We start from the raw sequence: 13,151 nt of genomic DNA on the forward strand, positions 1-13,151 counted from the left end.
CGCACAGCGCCGAATCGCAAAAAGTGGCCTGGACGGAAGACAGCAAAATCCTCCGGTGGTAAAGTGGTTAAACACACTTTTAAAACAATAGAAACTCATTTAAACACATAAAAGATACCGAGAGACATAGCAAGAGCTATGGAAAACACAAAAATATTTCATTTTTAATGATTTATATAGTAAAATAACATTACAAAAAAAACGCAATATACCGGGACCGCAAAAGCTGAACCGCGATGGAGCGGGGTTTACTGTACAATCGATTTAATCCAATAATGTTTCTACATGACTTTGTATTAGTGTATTGGTAAATAAATGTTGCAGTTGGGCTTACTGTAGATTTATAGCTCCAATATGAATTTAAGACTTTTTTTAGACCAAAGAAAAAATAAAAATAATAATTCAGCTGCAATAAACTCCATTTTCTAAATGACTACAATACATTTCAAGTTCAAAAGCAATTTGAATAAACTGAGTGCCAGTCATTTTAATTTACTTAAAAAAGAAATTCAGATACATACAGATCAATAGAAGATTATGCTACTAAAATTGGGGCAATATGTATTACAATTGCATCAGATAAACATAATCAAAGTGATTATTATATTACAACATTGGTGAGTCCTTTTTGGTATCCTGATCCGCTTCTGTATCAGACTTGGGGGAATCCATGTTGTTTTGCTGCACTTTGGGCAAAACATTGAGGTTCATAAGATCAAAGGGGAAAGGCACTAGGAAGGTGGCAGGTTTTTCAGAAGTCATACACTGCAACGTGTGCAGGTAACGGAGCTGAACCGCAGTGGGGGATGCAGATAAAGTTTCTGCTGCTACTTTCAGTGATTCAGACACTGTCTTCTCACATTCTGCTGCAAGAATCTGCCATAAAGCACAAGGCAACAATTACATAAGTCAAAAAATAATTAGAAATAGTTACTGCTATCTACCAAGCCTTTAAAGTTTACCTTTACTTTAGCATGTCTTTGTGCTTCTGCCTCTATGGCCATTGTCTGCTTGACTTCTTCTGGCAGTTTAACATCTTTACTGCAAAGAATAACAGGATATATCCCCATTACTCTGGAGAAATTATGTAATATGATTTGATCAGTGGATCTAAATAAACACTGTGTACCAAAAAACATAGTTCTCCTACAGCGACGGTAAATAAAACATAAGAACTGAGGGCCAGTTCACACCATAGAAGCGCAGTCTGGATGCATTTCTGCATGCACGTTTTGATGTGTTTTTGATGCAGTCCAGTGCATTTTCCCCCTCTTTTTTAATTGTAAATAAGGACATGTGTATTCCAGTGCCTTTTTGGTGCGCTTTACCGCATTACAATACAGTTCAGTGCAGCAAAAAATGCAGCATGTTCTTTTTTTTTTCTGGAACTGGAACGCACTGGAACTGCCGGCACTGGTGTAAACTATGCAATTGAAAACCATATAACCTACTATCCAATGCGTTTTTAATGCAGAAAAAAAACTCACTGGACGGCATGTGGTGTGAACTGGCCCTTAAAGCAAAACTTTACCCATAACATTTTGATAAAATGTTCTTTAGCAAGGAGCATATATTCCACATTAATGATGCTACCATAATTAGTGTGCGCTGTAAACTGCCTCCAGCGTTGCTCTTGCTTCTACGTGCCGGGGGCTGTCATTTTGCTGAAGCCCAGTGTGCCTAAGCGGCAGTAAATCTTCAGGCTGTCAGCAGACACTCTAGTGGCTCTGATTTTAGGCACATGTGCAGTGCAGGGTAAGACAATGTATTACTAGATTGAAAACAGTATAGGCATTTATTTTTACTGTAGTGATTTTGCAGACTTAATTTTATGATTAAATTTCCACTTTAATCAAGAATAGAACCAGTGGCGGCCCGTGCATAGGGTGCGTGGGAGCGCCGCCCCCCCCCCTAAAAAAAAAAGAAAAAAAAAATAGAAAAAAAAAATGACAAAAAAATAATAAAGTTTTGAAAAATAAAAATTGGGTTCCAGGGCTATGCGCTCGGCCTGGTGGATATGGGGGGGGGGTGGGGTTTACGACCCAGAAGAGGCGCCAATTGGCTGCCTTCTGGGGGCGTAACCTGGGCGCAGCAAATAGCGCTGAGCCACCCCACCTTCGTGACATCCTGGTTGTGATTGGTCCAGTCTCCAGCCTGGACCAATCATCATCCATGACATCGCTGACTCGCAATGGGGGCGGTGCGTGCGTCAGTCACGCACCGTCACCGCTCATCTCCTTCCCGCTGCCCGGACCGGAACTGAAGACAGAAGACTGAAGAGGAGGACGTCCACGGCGCTGCTCGTGTCGGTTCCCGGAATCCCGCCATCCCGCCGCCGTCATAAGGTAAGTGATTGTAGCCGGCCTGTACCATCACCTGTGCCATGCCTATGCCATCACCTGTGCCATCCCTATGCCATCACCTGTGCCATCCCTATGCCATCACCTGTGCCATCACCTGTGCCATGCCTATGCCATCACCTGCGCCATGCCTATGCCATCACCTGTGCCATGTCTATGCCATCACCTGTGCCATGCCTATGCCATCATCTGTGCCATCACCTGTGCCATGCCTATGCCATCACCTGTGCAATCACCTGTGCCATGCCTATGCCATCACCTGTGCCATCACCTGTGCCATGCCTATGCCATCACCTGTGCCATGCCTATGCCATCACCTGTGCCATCACCTGTGCCATGCCTATGCCATCACCTGTGCCATGCCTATGCCATCACCTGTGCCATCACCTGTGCCATCGCCTATGCCATCACCTGTGCCATCACCTGTGCCATGCCTATGCCATCACCTGTGCCATGCCTATGCCATCACCTGTGCCATCCCTATGCCATCACCTGTGCCATCACCTGTGCCATGCCTATGCCATCACCTGTGCCATGCCTATGCCATCACCTGTGCCATCACCTGTGCCATGCCTATGCCATCACCTGTGCCATGCCTATGCCATCACCTGTGCCATCACCTGTGCCATGCCTATGCCATCACCTGTGCCATGCCTATGCCATCACCTATGCCTTCACCTGTGCCATGCCTATGCCATCACCTGTGCCATGCCTATGCCATCACCTGTGCCATGCCTATGCCATCACCTGTGCCATCACCTGTGCCATGCCTATGCCATCACCTGTGCCATGCCTATGCCATCACCTGTGCCATGTCTATGCCATCACCTTTGCCATCACCTGTGCCATGCCTATGCCATCACCTGTGCCATCACCTGTGCCATGCCATCACCTGTGCCATGCCTATGCCATCACCTGTGCCATGCCTATGCCATCACCTGTGCCATCACCTGTGCCATGCCTATACCATCACATGTGCCATGCCTATGCCATCACCTGTGCCATGCCTGCACCATGACCTCAAAGTCATGCAATTTTTTTTACCGCGTTTTTTGCCGCGAAGAAATACCTATTACATTTTTCTTTTTGCGCCCCCCCCCCCCCCCAAAATTTTGAGCACCAGCCGCCACTGAATAGAACTGTAGGTAATCTTAATATATCATGCCTGAATTCATAATATAGGACTAACTAGGTAAGATAATATGAGATGTATGCCAACAGGTAGAGGATATGTAGACAGAAATTTTATAGCTACACTTCACTTAAATATATGCTGTTTGACTTATGCATAAAAACGCTAATGGATGAAAATTAGATTTTTAAGGCAGTGTGTATCATAATCAACTGCTATTTTTTTTTTTTTACTAGAAAATACAGATTTTTCATTTTTTTTCCTTTTAATGCATTTTAGTGCTGCTGATCTTGTTTAGCTTCTTTTTAGACATTTCCTTTCCACATGCTTGTTAAGCAGCGCACGTCATTGATCATGGCAGGTTTCCTCATGGTAACAACCATAAAACATGTTTATGCATTAACCAATGTCACAACCACTTTGGATTCTCCACTGGAAGCACATCTGAAAAGGTGATGGCAACAGTGGAACATGTAAAATGTGTCCAAACAGCCACTTCACTAGAAGCCTTTGACAATGCAGGATGACAATGCAAGAGCACAAGCCTCTTGCACACAGTACTGATGTTCGAGCTTCTGCTTTATTGGACGTATTTTTAGGTGTCTGTTTGCGGGTATTTATACGTGGATTTGCACATGTATGCGCATTAACGTGCACAATACCGTTCTAGGGAAAATTAATTTATGCTCATATGCTCGTATTTGTGCACATATGCGCGTATTTGGACACACAAATGGGTGCAAAATACTGACCGGGAACACAGATTTTCCTATTTTGTTTTTTTTTCTACTGAGGAATACTTACCACTTGCTTATGCGCCTGTGTGAACAGGCACATTGTAAATAATGTACTACAGTTTAGCTCATTAAACAAATCCGCTGTTCTGAGCTTTTTCAAGCTATAGTGCCGAGCCGTCATTAATATTGATTGGACCGTGGGCAAACATTTTCGTGCCCCCCCCATTGCAATTTCACACTCCATATGCTCCAAGACACACAATAGGAAGACTTAAAAATTGCTTACTGCAGCAGATCAGGCAGCGATTGAAATTGGTTGCTAGAGGTTACAGCACACACTACGGCTCACTTATTATTGGTCTGGGCTACAGCACATCATTTCAGTTTGCTGATTGGTTACTAGAGGTTACTGCAAATCCTTACACTAACTAATTGATGGCTAGAGGTTATTGCACATAATTACTCCTCACCCATTGGTTGCTGGAGCTGGTGGTTGAACAAAAAAATTTTTTAGGTGTGTACCCAGATAACAGTGTAAAGGGCCTAAAGGGGGATGATTAAACAGAATCTGTGCTTAGTCACTATATACACTGCACACACATATCACAGTCATTGTACCCACAAAATACTCCTAATAACTGTGCCACAAGTAACAGTCTCACTGGCACATTCAAACCTCAGAATGAAGGATCATTTAAAAAAAAAAATAAACATTTCTGCACACAGAATTCAATCACTTTGTCTAAGCCTACCTCAAAGAAGAACTTTATTAACCACTTCAACTCCAGAAAATCTACCCCCCATGACCAGGCCATTTCTAGTGATATGGCACTGCGTTACTTTAACAGACAATTGCGCGGTCTATGCGACACTGTACCCAAAAGATGTATGTCCTTTTTTCCCGACAAAGAGAGCTTTCTTTTGGTGGTATTTGATCACCTCTGCATTTTTTATTTTTTGCGCTATACACCAAAAAAGACCGAAAATTTTGAAAAGAAAAATGGATTTTTGTAAAATCTTACCGTAAAATCCTTTTCTCTTAGCTCATCGACAGACGTAGTCCTCGGTGATACACCACCTTCGGTTATGTTACCTCCGCAGGAGCAGGACTAGACAGGAAATTAAAAAGCTCTGGCCACACCCTAGGGGCAGTCCCAGAGGGTATATCCTCTCTCTCTCTGCCTCAGCAAATCAGTTATGTGAAAAAGCAGTGCTTAGAGAATTTAACCCAACCCAACTCCAAAACAGAGGGGCGGGGACTACGTCTGTCGATGAGCTAAGAGAAAAGGATTTTACGGTAAGATTTTACAAAAATCCATTTTTCTCTAGCGCTCATCGACAGACGTAGTCCTCGGTGATACACCACCTTCGGGACGTCCCAGAGCAGTATCACAACTGAGGGGTGGGAAAATGGAAATCAAATCCCAATCTAGAAGGCCCAACCGGTGCCAACTAGAAGTTTACAATGCTCATCCTTAATGATGAGACTCAACAAAAAAATTTTCAAACAGAAAAAAACCCTCGAGGTAGACCACCGGTCTCCTCAAATTGCGGCCTGCAAAACCTTGCGGCCAAATGAGGCATCCGCCGATGCCGTCACATCAATTTTATAGAATTTAGTAAAGGTATGTACCGACGACCAAGTGGCCGCCTTACATACCTGGACCACTGACGCCTGATGGCGAAAGGCCCAGGAAGTACTGAGCGCTCGAGTGGAGTGCGCCCTAACAGGGAACGGAGGACTCTGACCCTTAATAGAATAAGCCTGTACCACCGTTTGTCTAATCCATTTGGCAATGGTCGCGGCAGATGCAGGCAAACCCTTTCTGGGGCCATCCGTGATCACAAAAAGTGAATCCGTCTTACGGAATGATTCCGTAGCTTTCAGGTATACCCTGATTGCCCGAACCACATCCAAGGAATGCAACGCATGTTCCCGATGATGCTTGGGCTGAGGACACAAGGAAGGTAGTACAATATCTTCATTCAGATGAAAATCTGAAACCACCTTAGGAAGAAAAGATGGCTTAGGATGAAGTACTACCTTATCCCTATGAATCACTAGGTATGGGGACTGGCATGATAATGCAGCCAGTTCTGACACCCTGCGAGCAGAAGTAATAGCCACCAAGAAGACCACCTTCTGGGATAAAGTAAGCAAGGGAATCTCCCTGATGTTTTCAAAGGGAGGTTTCTGTAGAACCGACAAAACCAAATTAAGATCCCAGGGCGGTAAGGGCGCGCGGACTGGAGGAGCCAGGTGCCGCACCCCCTGGATGAAATTCCGCACCAAGGATTTGGTAGCTAAAGGTTTCTGAAAGAAGATTGCTAATGCTGAAACTTGACCCTTGATGGTGCTCAAGGCTAGCTTCTGCTCAACCCCTTGTTGCAAAAAGGCCAATATTCGAGACACCGAATAGGTACGTGGAGGAAATCCTAAAGATTCGCACCACGCAATGTAAGTCTTCCATGTGTGATAATAGACTTTGCTGGAAGTCGCTTTCCTTGCTTTAATAAGGGTAGGAATGACTGAAGTAGACAAACCTCTGTCCTTCAGTACTTGGGTCTCAATGGCCAGGCCATTAAAACCAGCGACTGTAAAGCACGAAGGTAAATAGGTCCTAGAGACTACAGACACTCCCTGAGACGAAGTTCCCACGGAACGTCTGCGACTAACATGTCCAAGTCGGCCAGGCCGGCTTGAAGAGGCCAGCCTAGAATTTCTAGGACCACTGGCGCTGATAGGATCTGAACCAGGCGTCCCTAGAGCTATCTGGCCCCGACCATCCGAGAAAGTCTGGTCGTTTTCTGTTCCCACACATTTATCAGATACCTGATAGTTATCAGGAAAGGTGATCTTTTCTGGTTGAACCTCAGGGACCGAAGTCACCCGACTAGAGGCTACTTGGCCTATCTGGTCAATCAGATCCGATTCCTGTGAGGTATCGGGACTAATCTTAGGAAAAGGTAAAGGAAAAGATCTATACAGGGAACGGTAACTACCGCTTCCTGTACTTAAATGTTGGAAGGGAAGAATCGCACCGGTAGTAGTGGTAGATGCTCGATCTAATGTCCTGAATACCGGTGAAAACGTCCCCCCACCCTGAAATCGGGTGGGGGCGCACCTTCAGGCTGTGTACTCCTTTACTTCGGGTTTGGCTGGGTTGGTCCTCTGCTTGTCCGACCATCCCTTCTTGAACCCTCCTGGAGGAGTCTTGCCTTTCCCGGGAGTACCAGCCGGGCGCCCTTTATGGGCGGTAAAGAAAGGTCCTCGCTTGTTGCGAGGTCCCTTAACTTTTGCAGCCTGTGGCAAAAAAGTACTCTTGCCCCCGGTGGCATCCTTAATGATTTCATCTAGGTTGGCTCCAAATAGACGATTCCCCTGAAAAGGGAGATTGGTCAAAGTCTTTTTGGAACCTAGGTCAGCTGACCAGCATTTTAACCACAGCACACGTCTGAGGATCACTGCTAACTTAGATGCATGCCCTAACAAGGGAGTAGTGTCCAAGGCTGCGTCACAGATAAACCGTAGCCCTTGTATGATCTGTTCTATCAAATCAGATGTCTCCTGGGGAATATCTTTTCCCCTAAGATCTTGGCGTACCATTTTCGCCCATTCCGTAAGTGTCTGGGAAACTAGACCAATAACAATTACTGGTCTAAATGCTGACCCTATCAGAGAAAAGATAGTGCGGGACTCCGCTTCTATCTTTCGATCCACCGGATCCTTAAAGGACGAAGTGTCCTCCACTGGAATAACCGTGGCTTTATTCAGCCTGGAAATAGGCGGATCCACGACTGGTGGTACCGTCCATTTCTTAATGATGGATTCCTCAAACGGATAGCGTCTAGCAATACGCTTGGAAATAGTAAAGGTACGTTTAGAATGCTCCCATTCTCCTTTAATCTGATTACCAAAACATTTAGGTACAGGAAAAGCCTTCGCCGTCTTGATGGGCTTATTAGTCCCAAAAGGCCTTTCTGTTTCAGTTGCCTCTGCCGGTAAAGCCTCAAGTTTTAAGGTTTCTTGCACTGCCACAACTAGTGCGTCCACCAATGCTTCTTCCTGAATTATAGCAGGAGAAGAAGCGTCCTCCTCACTGTCTGAGGGGGCTTTACCTGGGATAACAGCCCTTGCAGAGGAACCTGCAACTGCAGTGACCATCTCTGAATCAGAGTCAGAGGTATCAGATAGTATAGGGGTAGGCGGGGGTCGCTTCCTTGACCCCCGTCCCTGACAGGCCGCCTCCACCCGAGCCACCATAGACTCCAAAATTGCTGTAAATGACTCTATACTCTGTGCACCGGCGGGTCCCGAGGCCCCCTCGAGGGAAACAGGTGGGGGAATATGTGTGGCAGGGTCCATAATAACTCCAGTTACTTCCTGGATGATATAATTCAAAAGTAAAGAAAAAACTTTTTTTTTTTTTTTTGACCCTCAGTGCCACAAAAAAACCCCTTAGTGTTACCTGCTAGGGATCCCTATCGATCGAGAGAGAGAGAGATAGACCCCCAGGCTCACCACTTGATGTTCAGAGTTAAACTGCAACAGCTTACAGCGCTGTCTTAGACAAACAGGAAGTCTTTTGGCTGGCTGCCCAGGAAGAAGGGAGGCGGCTCCGCCCCTCTGCACGCCTTCCGGCGCCTCCCCCAAGCTCCACGAGGTGTAGAATCACCTCAAACATGGCCGCCCCCATGCTGGAGACACGAGGCTACGCCAAAATGGCGGCTCGTGCGATCCAGCAAAAAAAATGGCGGCGGCCTGTGCTGACTAGCGGTGTGCTGCAGGCACACAACACTCTCTCTGCATGGGGATATGGCGTGGTTGGCGGTACCGGCCCTGGCGGACCGCATGGCCGTTCGGGAGGCCTGCTAATAGCTGGAGATCTGATTTGGAAGGCAGTCTACATGTCCATGGCTTCTGACTGGTAGGTAGCTTATACTTAACCCATAAGATTCCCAGAATGCCACAGATTACATCTTTAAAACATGTATACAATAGATTGTTAGCTCCCAAACCAAGCCTCCTGGCTTTTTGCACACATAAAATCACACTCAAAGTAGGAGGATTTGTGACATGTTATAGGATAGAAAGAAACTCTTTCTTACCATACAGAGAGGGGCCCGCGTTCACCACAAAACCCGTCAGGGAAAAAGGGGGAACATACTACTCACCATACCGGAACCAGGCGGGCACCAACTCCTGACAGTACCCCTCTCCACCGGGGCGGGAGGGCTGTCGACCGATACGGACGCCGTGACTCATGGTCTTTGGCGTTTCAGCGAGACGTTTAACTCGCGGGTTCAGTCCTTTTAATGGGACTTTGTCGCGGCCGACCCAGCGCGGAGCTATGGCCTGCACGCGCTCGTAGGCTGAACTGGGGTGACCACCGGATCTCGACATCCAGCCCGTCGCCCAGTTCAGCTTTCTTGCTTGAAGATCTCACAGGAACACTGGAGAAAAAAAGCTGTCTTAAAAATCCTTTTAGAAAAAAATTCTTGCCAGGACCTAAGATCCCAGCAAGGTATCTAGGTCCTTACTCCTAACTAGACAGAAAATAACTGATTTGCTGAGGCAGAGAGAGAGAGGATATACCCTCTGGGACTGCCCCTAGGGTGTGGCCAGAGCTTTTTAATTTCCTGTCTAGTCCTGCTCCTGCGGAGGTAACATAACCGAAGGTGGTGTATCACCGAGGACTACGTCTGTCGATGAGCGCTAGAGAAAAATGATTTTTACTTTTAGCTTCTAAACATATCCAATAAAAAATGTAAAAAAAAAATCTAATTTCTTTATCAATTTAGGTCAATATGTATTCTGCTACATATTTTTGGTAAAAAAGAAAAATATATTGAGTGGTTTGAGAAAAAGTTATAGCATCTACAAACTATGGGATATATTTATGGAATTTGTATTTATTAAATCTTTTTACTAGTAATGGCAGCAATCAGCGACTTAGACTGGGACTGCGATATTGCGGTGGACAAATCAGACACTAACTGACACTTTTAACACTTTTTTGGGAACCAGTAACATTAATAGAGTAATCAGTGCTAAAAATATGTCACTGTACTAATGACACTGGGTGGGAAGGGGTTAACATCAGAGGCAATCAAAGGGTAACTGTGTGCCTAGCTAGTGTTTTTGGACAATGTGGGAGGTGTTTTTACTAGGGGAAGACATGGATCCTTGTCCCTGCTTTGCAGAGACACAGGATCCATACCTTCCCCACTGAGAGAACGGCAGTTTGCCTTGTGTACATAGGCAGACTGCCATTCTGCCTCTGTACTGAAGGATCGGCGGGTGCCAGCGGACATCTAGTCGAGCTGCCAGCGGTGCGCATTCGCGCCCGCTACCTGTAAGTGCAGGTTCATGTATATATATGTGATCCTGCACTCTGCAGTCACCCTGTAGCAGTAAAACTGCTATAGGGCAGTCGCAAAGGGGTTAAAACCAGCAACTGTTTGGACAATGAGCACTTTGGTCAATTCTATGTACTGTACAACATAATGTATACATTGCAGGAGTCAGGATAAGTAACATACAAAAAAACATAATGTATAGAGTACAGGGGCCATGAGTAAAGCTGGCCATACATCCGGCTGAACAAAATAAACTGAATACATTTCCCCATCCACACATTCGGTAATGGGGAAATCCTCCCTGCTGTGTCTTTGTATTCTGACAGCGGGATTCACCCACTTTCAGAATACACAGATCAGCATTGCAGCCACTGGCTGTATGTGCTAATTGAATGCTGCAGGACTGTTCATCAGAAGCCAATTTATCAGACAAAACAACATATAGATTTCAGCAGTCAGGACGAGCCCCCCTGTTCACATCAAATTCCCCCCTTACATCATAAATCCCCCATCAGTGTCCTCCCCCTTAAATCAAGGTCCCCAGAGTCACGCCCCCCTTACATTAGGGTCCTTAGAGTCACCTTTACTCCAGAGCCTCCAGAGCCACCCCCCTTACATCAGGGTCCCCTGAGCCATCTCCCTTTATATCAGGGTCCCCAGAGCCGCCCTCCCATGGATCAGGGTCCCCAGAGCACTTCCCCTTACATCACGGTCCCCAGAGCCCCCCTCCATACATCAGGGTCCCCAGAGCCTCCATCCTTACATCAGGGTCATCAGAGCCCCCCTCCTTACATCAGGGTCCCCAGAGAGCCCTCTTCTTACATCAGGGTCCCCAGAGAGCCCCCACTCCTTACATCAGGGTCCCCAGAGAGCCCCCATCCCTTACTTCAGGGCCCCAGAGTTTTGCCACGCTTACATCAGGGTCCTCAGATCAACCCCCTTACATCAGGGGCCACACATTTCCCCCCTTCATCAGGGTCCCCTCCTTCTTATATCAGGGACCCCTAGAGCTGATTCTTCTCTAACAATAAATACAGAATTGCCTTACTTTCCTTGAGACACTAGGCTGGCACTAGCAGCAGCTGCAGTAGCCAGGTCTGGAGGAGGAAGTCCCGTGCTCCTCCACTAAACAACCGTGGATGAAGGGTATAGTCAGACAAACCATATGGTTGTTTGCTAGATGCTGGGCAACTGCTTCAGGACCCACAACAATAACTGAGCCCTGGGCAGCTAACGCATTTCCCCTGCGTTAAAGACGGCCCTGGGTGGTACACATATTGACTATAAATCTGGGAGTGGTTAGGACATTTGAACCTCCTGCCCATTTATTACCTTCCACTTTCCCCAAATAGAGATACTGGGAAACCCTCCCCTCCCGCTACCTGTCCTATTTACAGCTCAGGTTGCGCTTGTGGTTACCCTCAAAAGTTTAAAGGTTTTAGGCATAGTTTTGCCTACATGTACCACCCCACCTCTTTGTACCACCCCACCTCTTTACCTCTGCCCCTCCACTCCTATCTTCCTCCCTTTCCATCTTTTCTGTGGTTGTCAATTTACTTTCATAGCTTATTGCGTTTCTCTCTTATATCCCTCCCTGTTATGCCTAATCCTTCAATTCTTGCATCTAACTTTTATCTCCCCACATGCATTACATATCAATGTAAAGTGTCTTTTTGTGTATATTGCATACCCACAGAGAATCCCTCTCAGACAAACAATGAAGGCAGACAAAAGGAAATATAACCTTCATACTTGCTTGTAATTTATAATATACTATCTTTATTGTACTAATATGATGTAGCATATACTAGTGATCGACCAATATAGTTTTTTATTGCCGATACCGATATTTTGGTCATCGCATATCGGTATCGGCCAATATTGGCCGATATTTTCGTACATGAAAATTTTTTTTATTTATTTATACATTTTATTTTACAGGTACTCTTGTGGGGGGATCTGGGGGTCTAAAAGACCCCAATCCCCTCCTCTGCACTTAAAAGCATTAAAAACGCCAAATTTGGCTGTTTTGAATGCTGTAATTTTTTTTTTATTTGGCGCAGAGTACCTGGAAGTGATGTCATAACACGGAGACCGGATCAGAGCCAAATGCGGCTTTGATTGAGTCTTCTCTTCAGGGCCAAGCAGGATGGTTGCCCGGGTCTTCCGGTGGGACGAGAGACCCGGGCGTGCTGCGGAAGGCGGCGGGAGGGGGGGGGGAACGTCCCGCCGATCAGCTTCTCAGCCACATCGGTTGTCATTACAAGACAGCCGACCATCAGCTATGGACGCCGGTACCAGGGTGATGCCTCTAGCTGCAGGGCATCACTCCGGTATATGCACTTTCCCGAAATATTGGCAATATCAGTAACCCCCGAAATATTGGCAGTATCAGTAATATTCCGATATATCGGGGAAAGTGCAGATCGGCCCTCGATATATTGGCTTAGCCGATAATCGGTCAATCTCTACTATATACATGTGTCAATGTGCTTTATTATCGTGTAGTGCTATCCCTGCAGTATTAAAGAAAGCATGATTGCTGGTTTATCATTTTACCAG

General features: G+C 46.0%; 1 protein-coding gene across 1 annotated transcript in view; it reads right to left on the reverse strand.

The window, feature by feature from the left end:
* Positions 1 to 508: 508 nt before the first annotated feature.
* The window catches only part of NPHS2 (NPHS2 stomatin family member, podocin), a gene marked incomplete at its 5' end in the record, with an annotated part of 48,498 nt that continues 35,855 nt past the window's right edge, over positions 509 to 13,151 (reverse strand). Inside the window, 2 exons of the mRNA XM_082265931.1 lie at positions 509 to 876; positions 963 to 1,041. Coding sequence (XP_082122057.1) covers positions 607 to 876; positions 963 to 1,041 — 349 coding nt within the window. The 3' untranslated portion in view covers positions 509 to 606. The remainder of the gene's footprint in view (positions 877 to 962; positions 1,042 to 13,151) is intronic.

The sequence above is a fragment of the Pelophylax lessonae genome, assembly GCF_965119305.1.
Source record: "Pelophylax lessonae genome assembly, chromosome: 8".
Taxonomy (NCBI): Eukaryota; Metazoa; Chordata; class Amphibia; order Anura; family Ranidae; genus Pelophylax; species Pelophylax lessonae.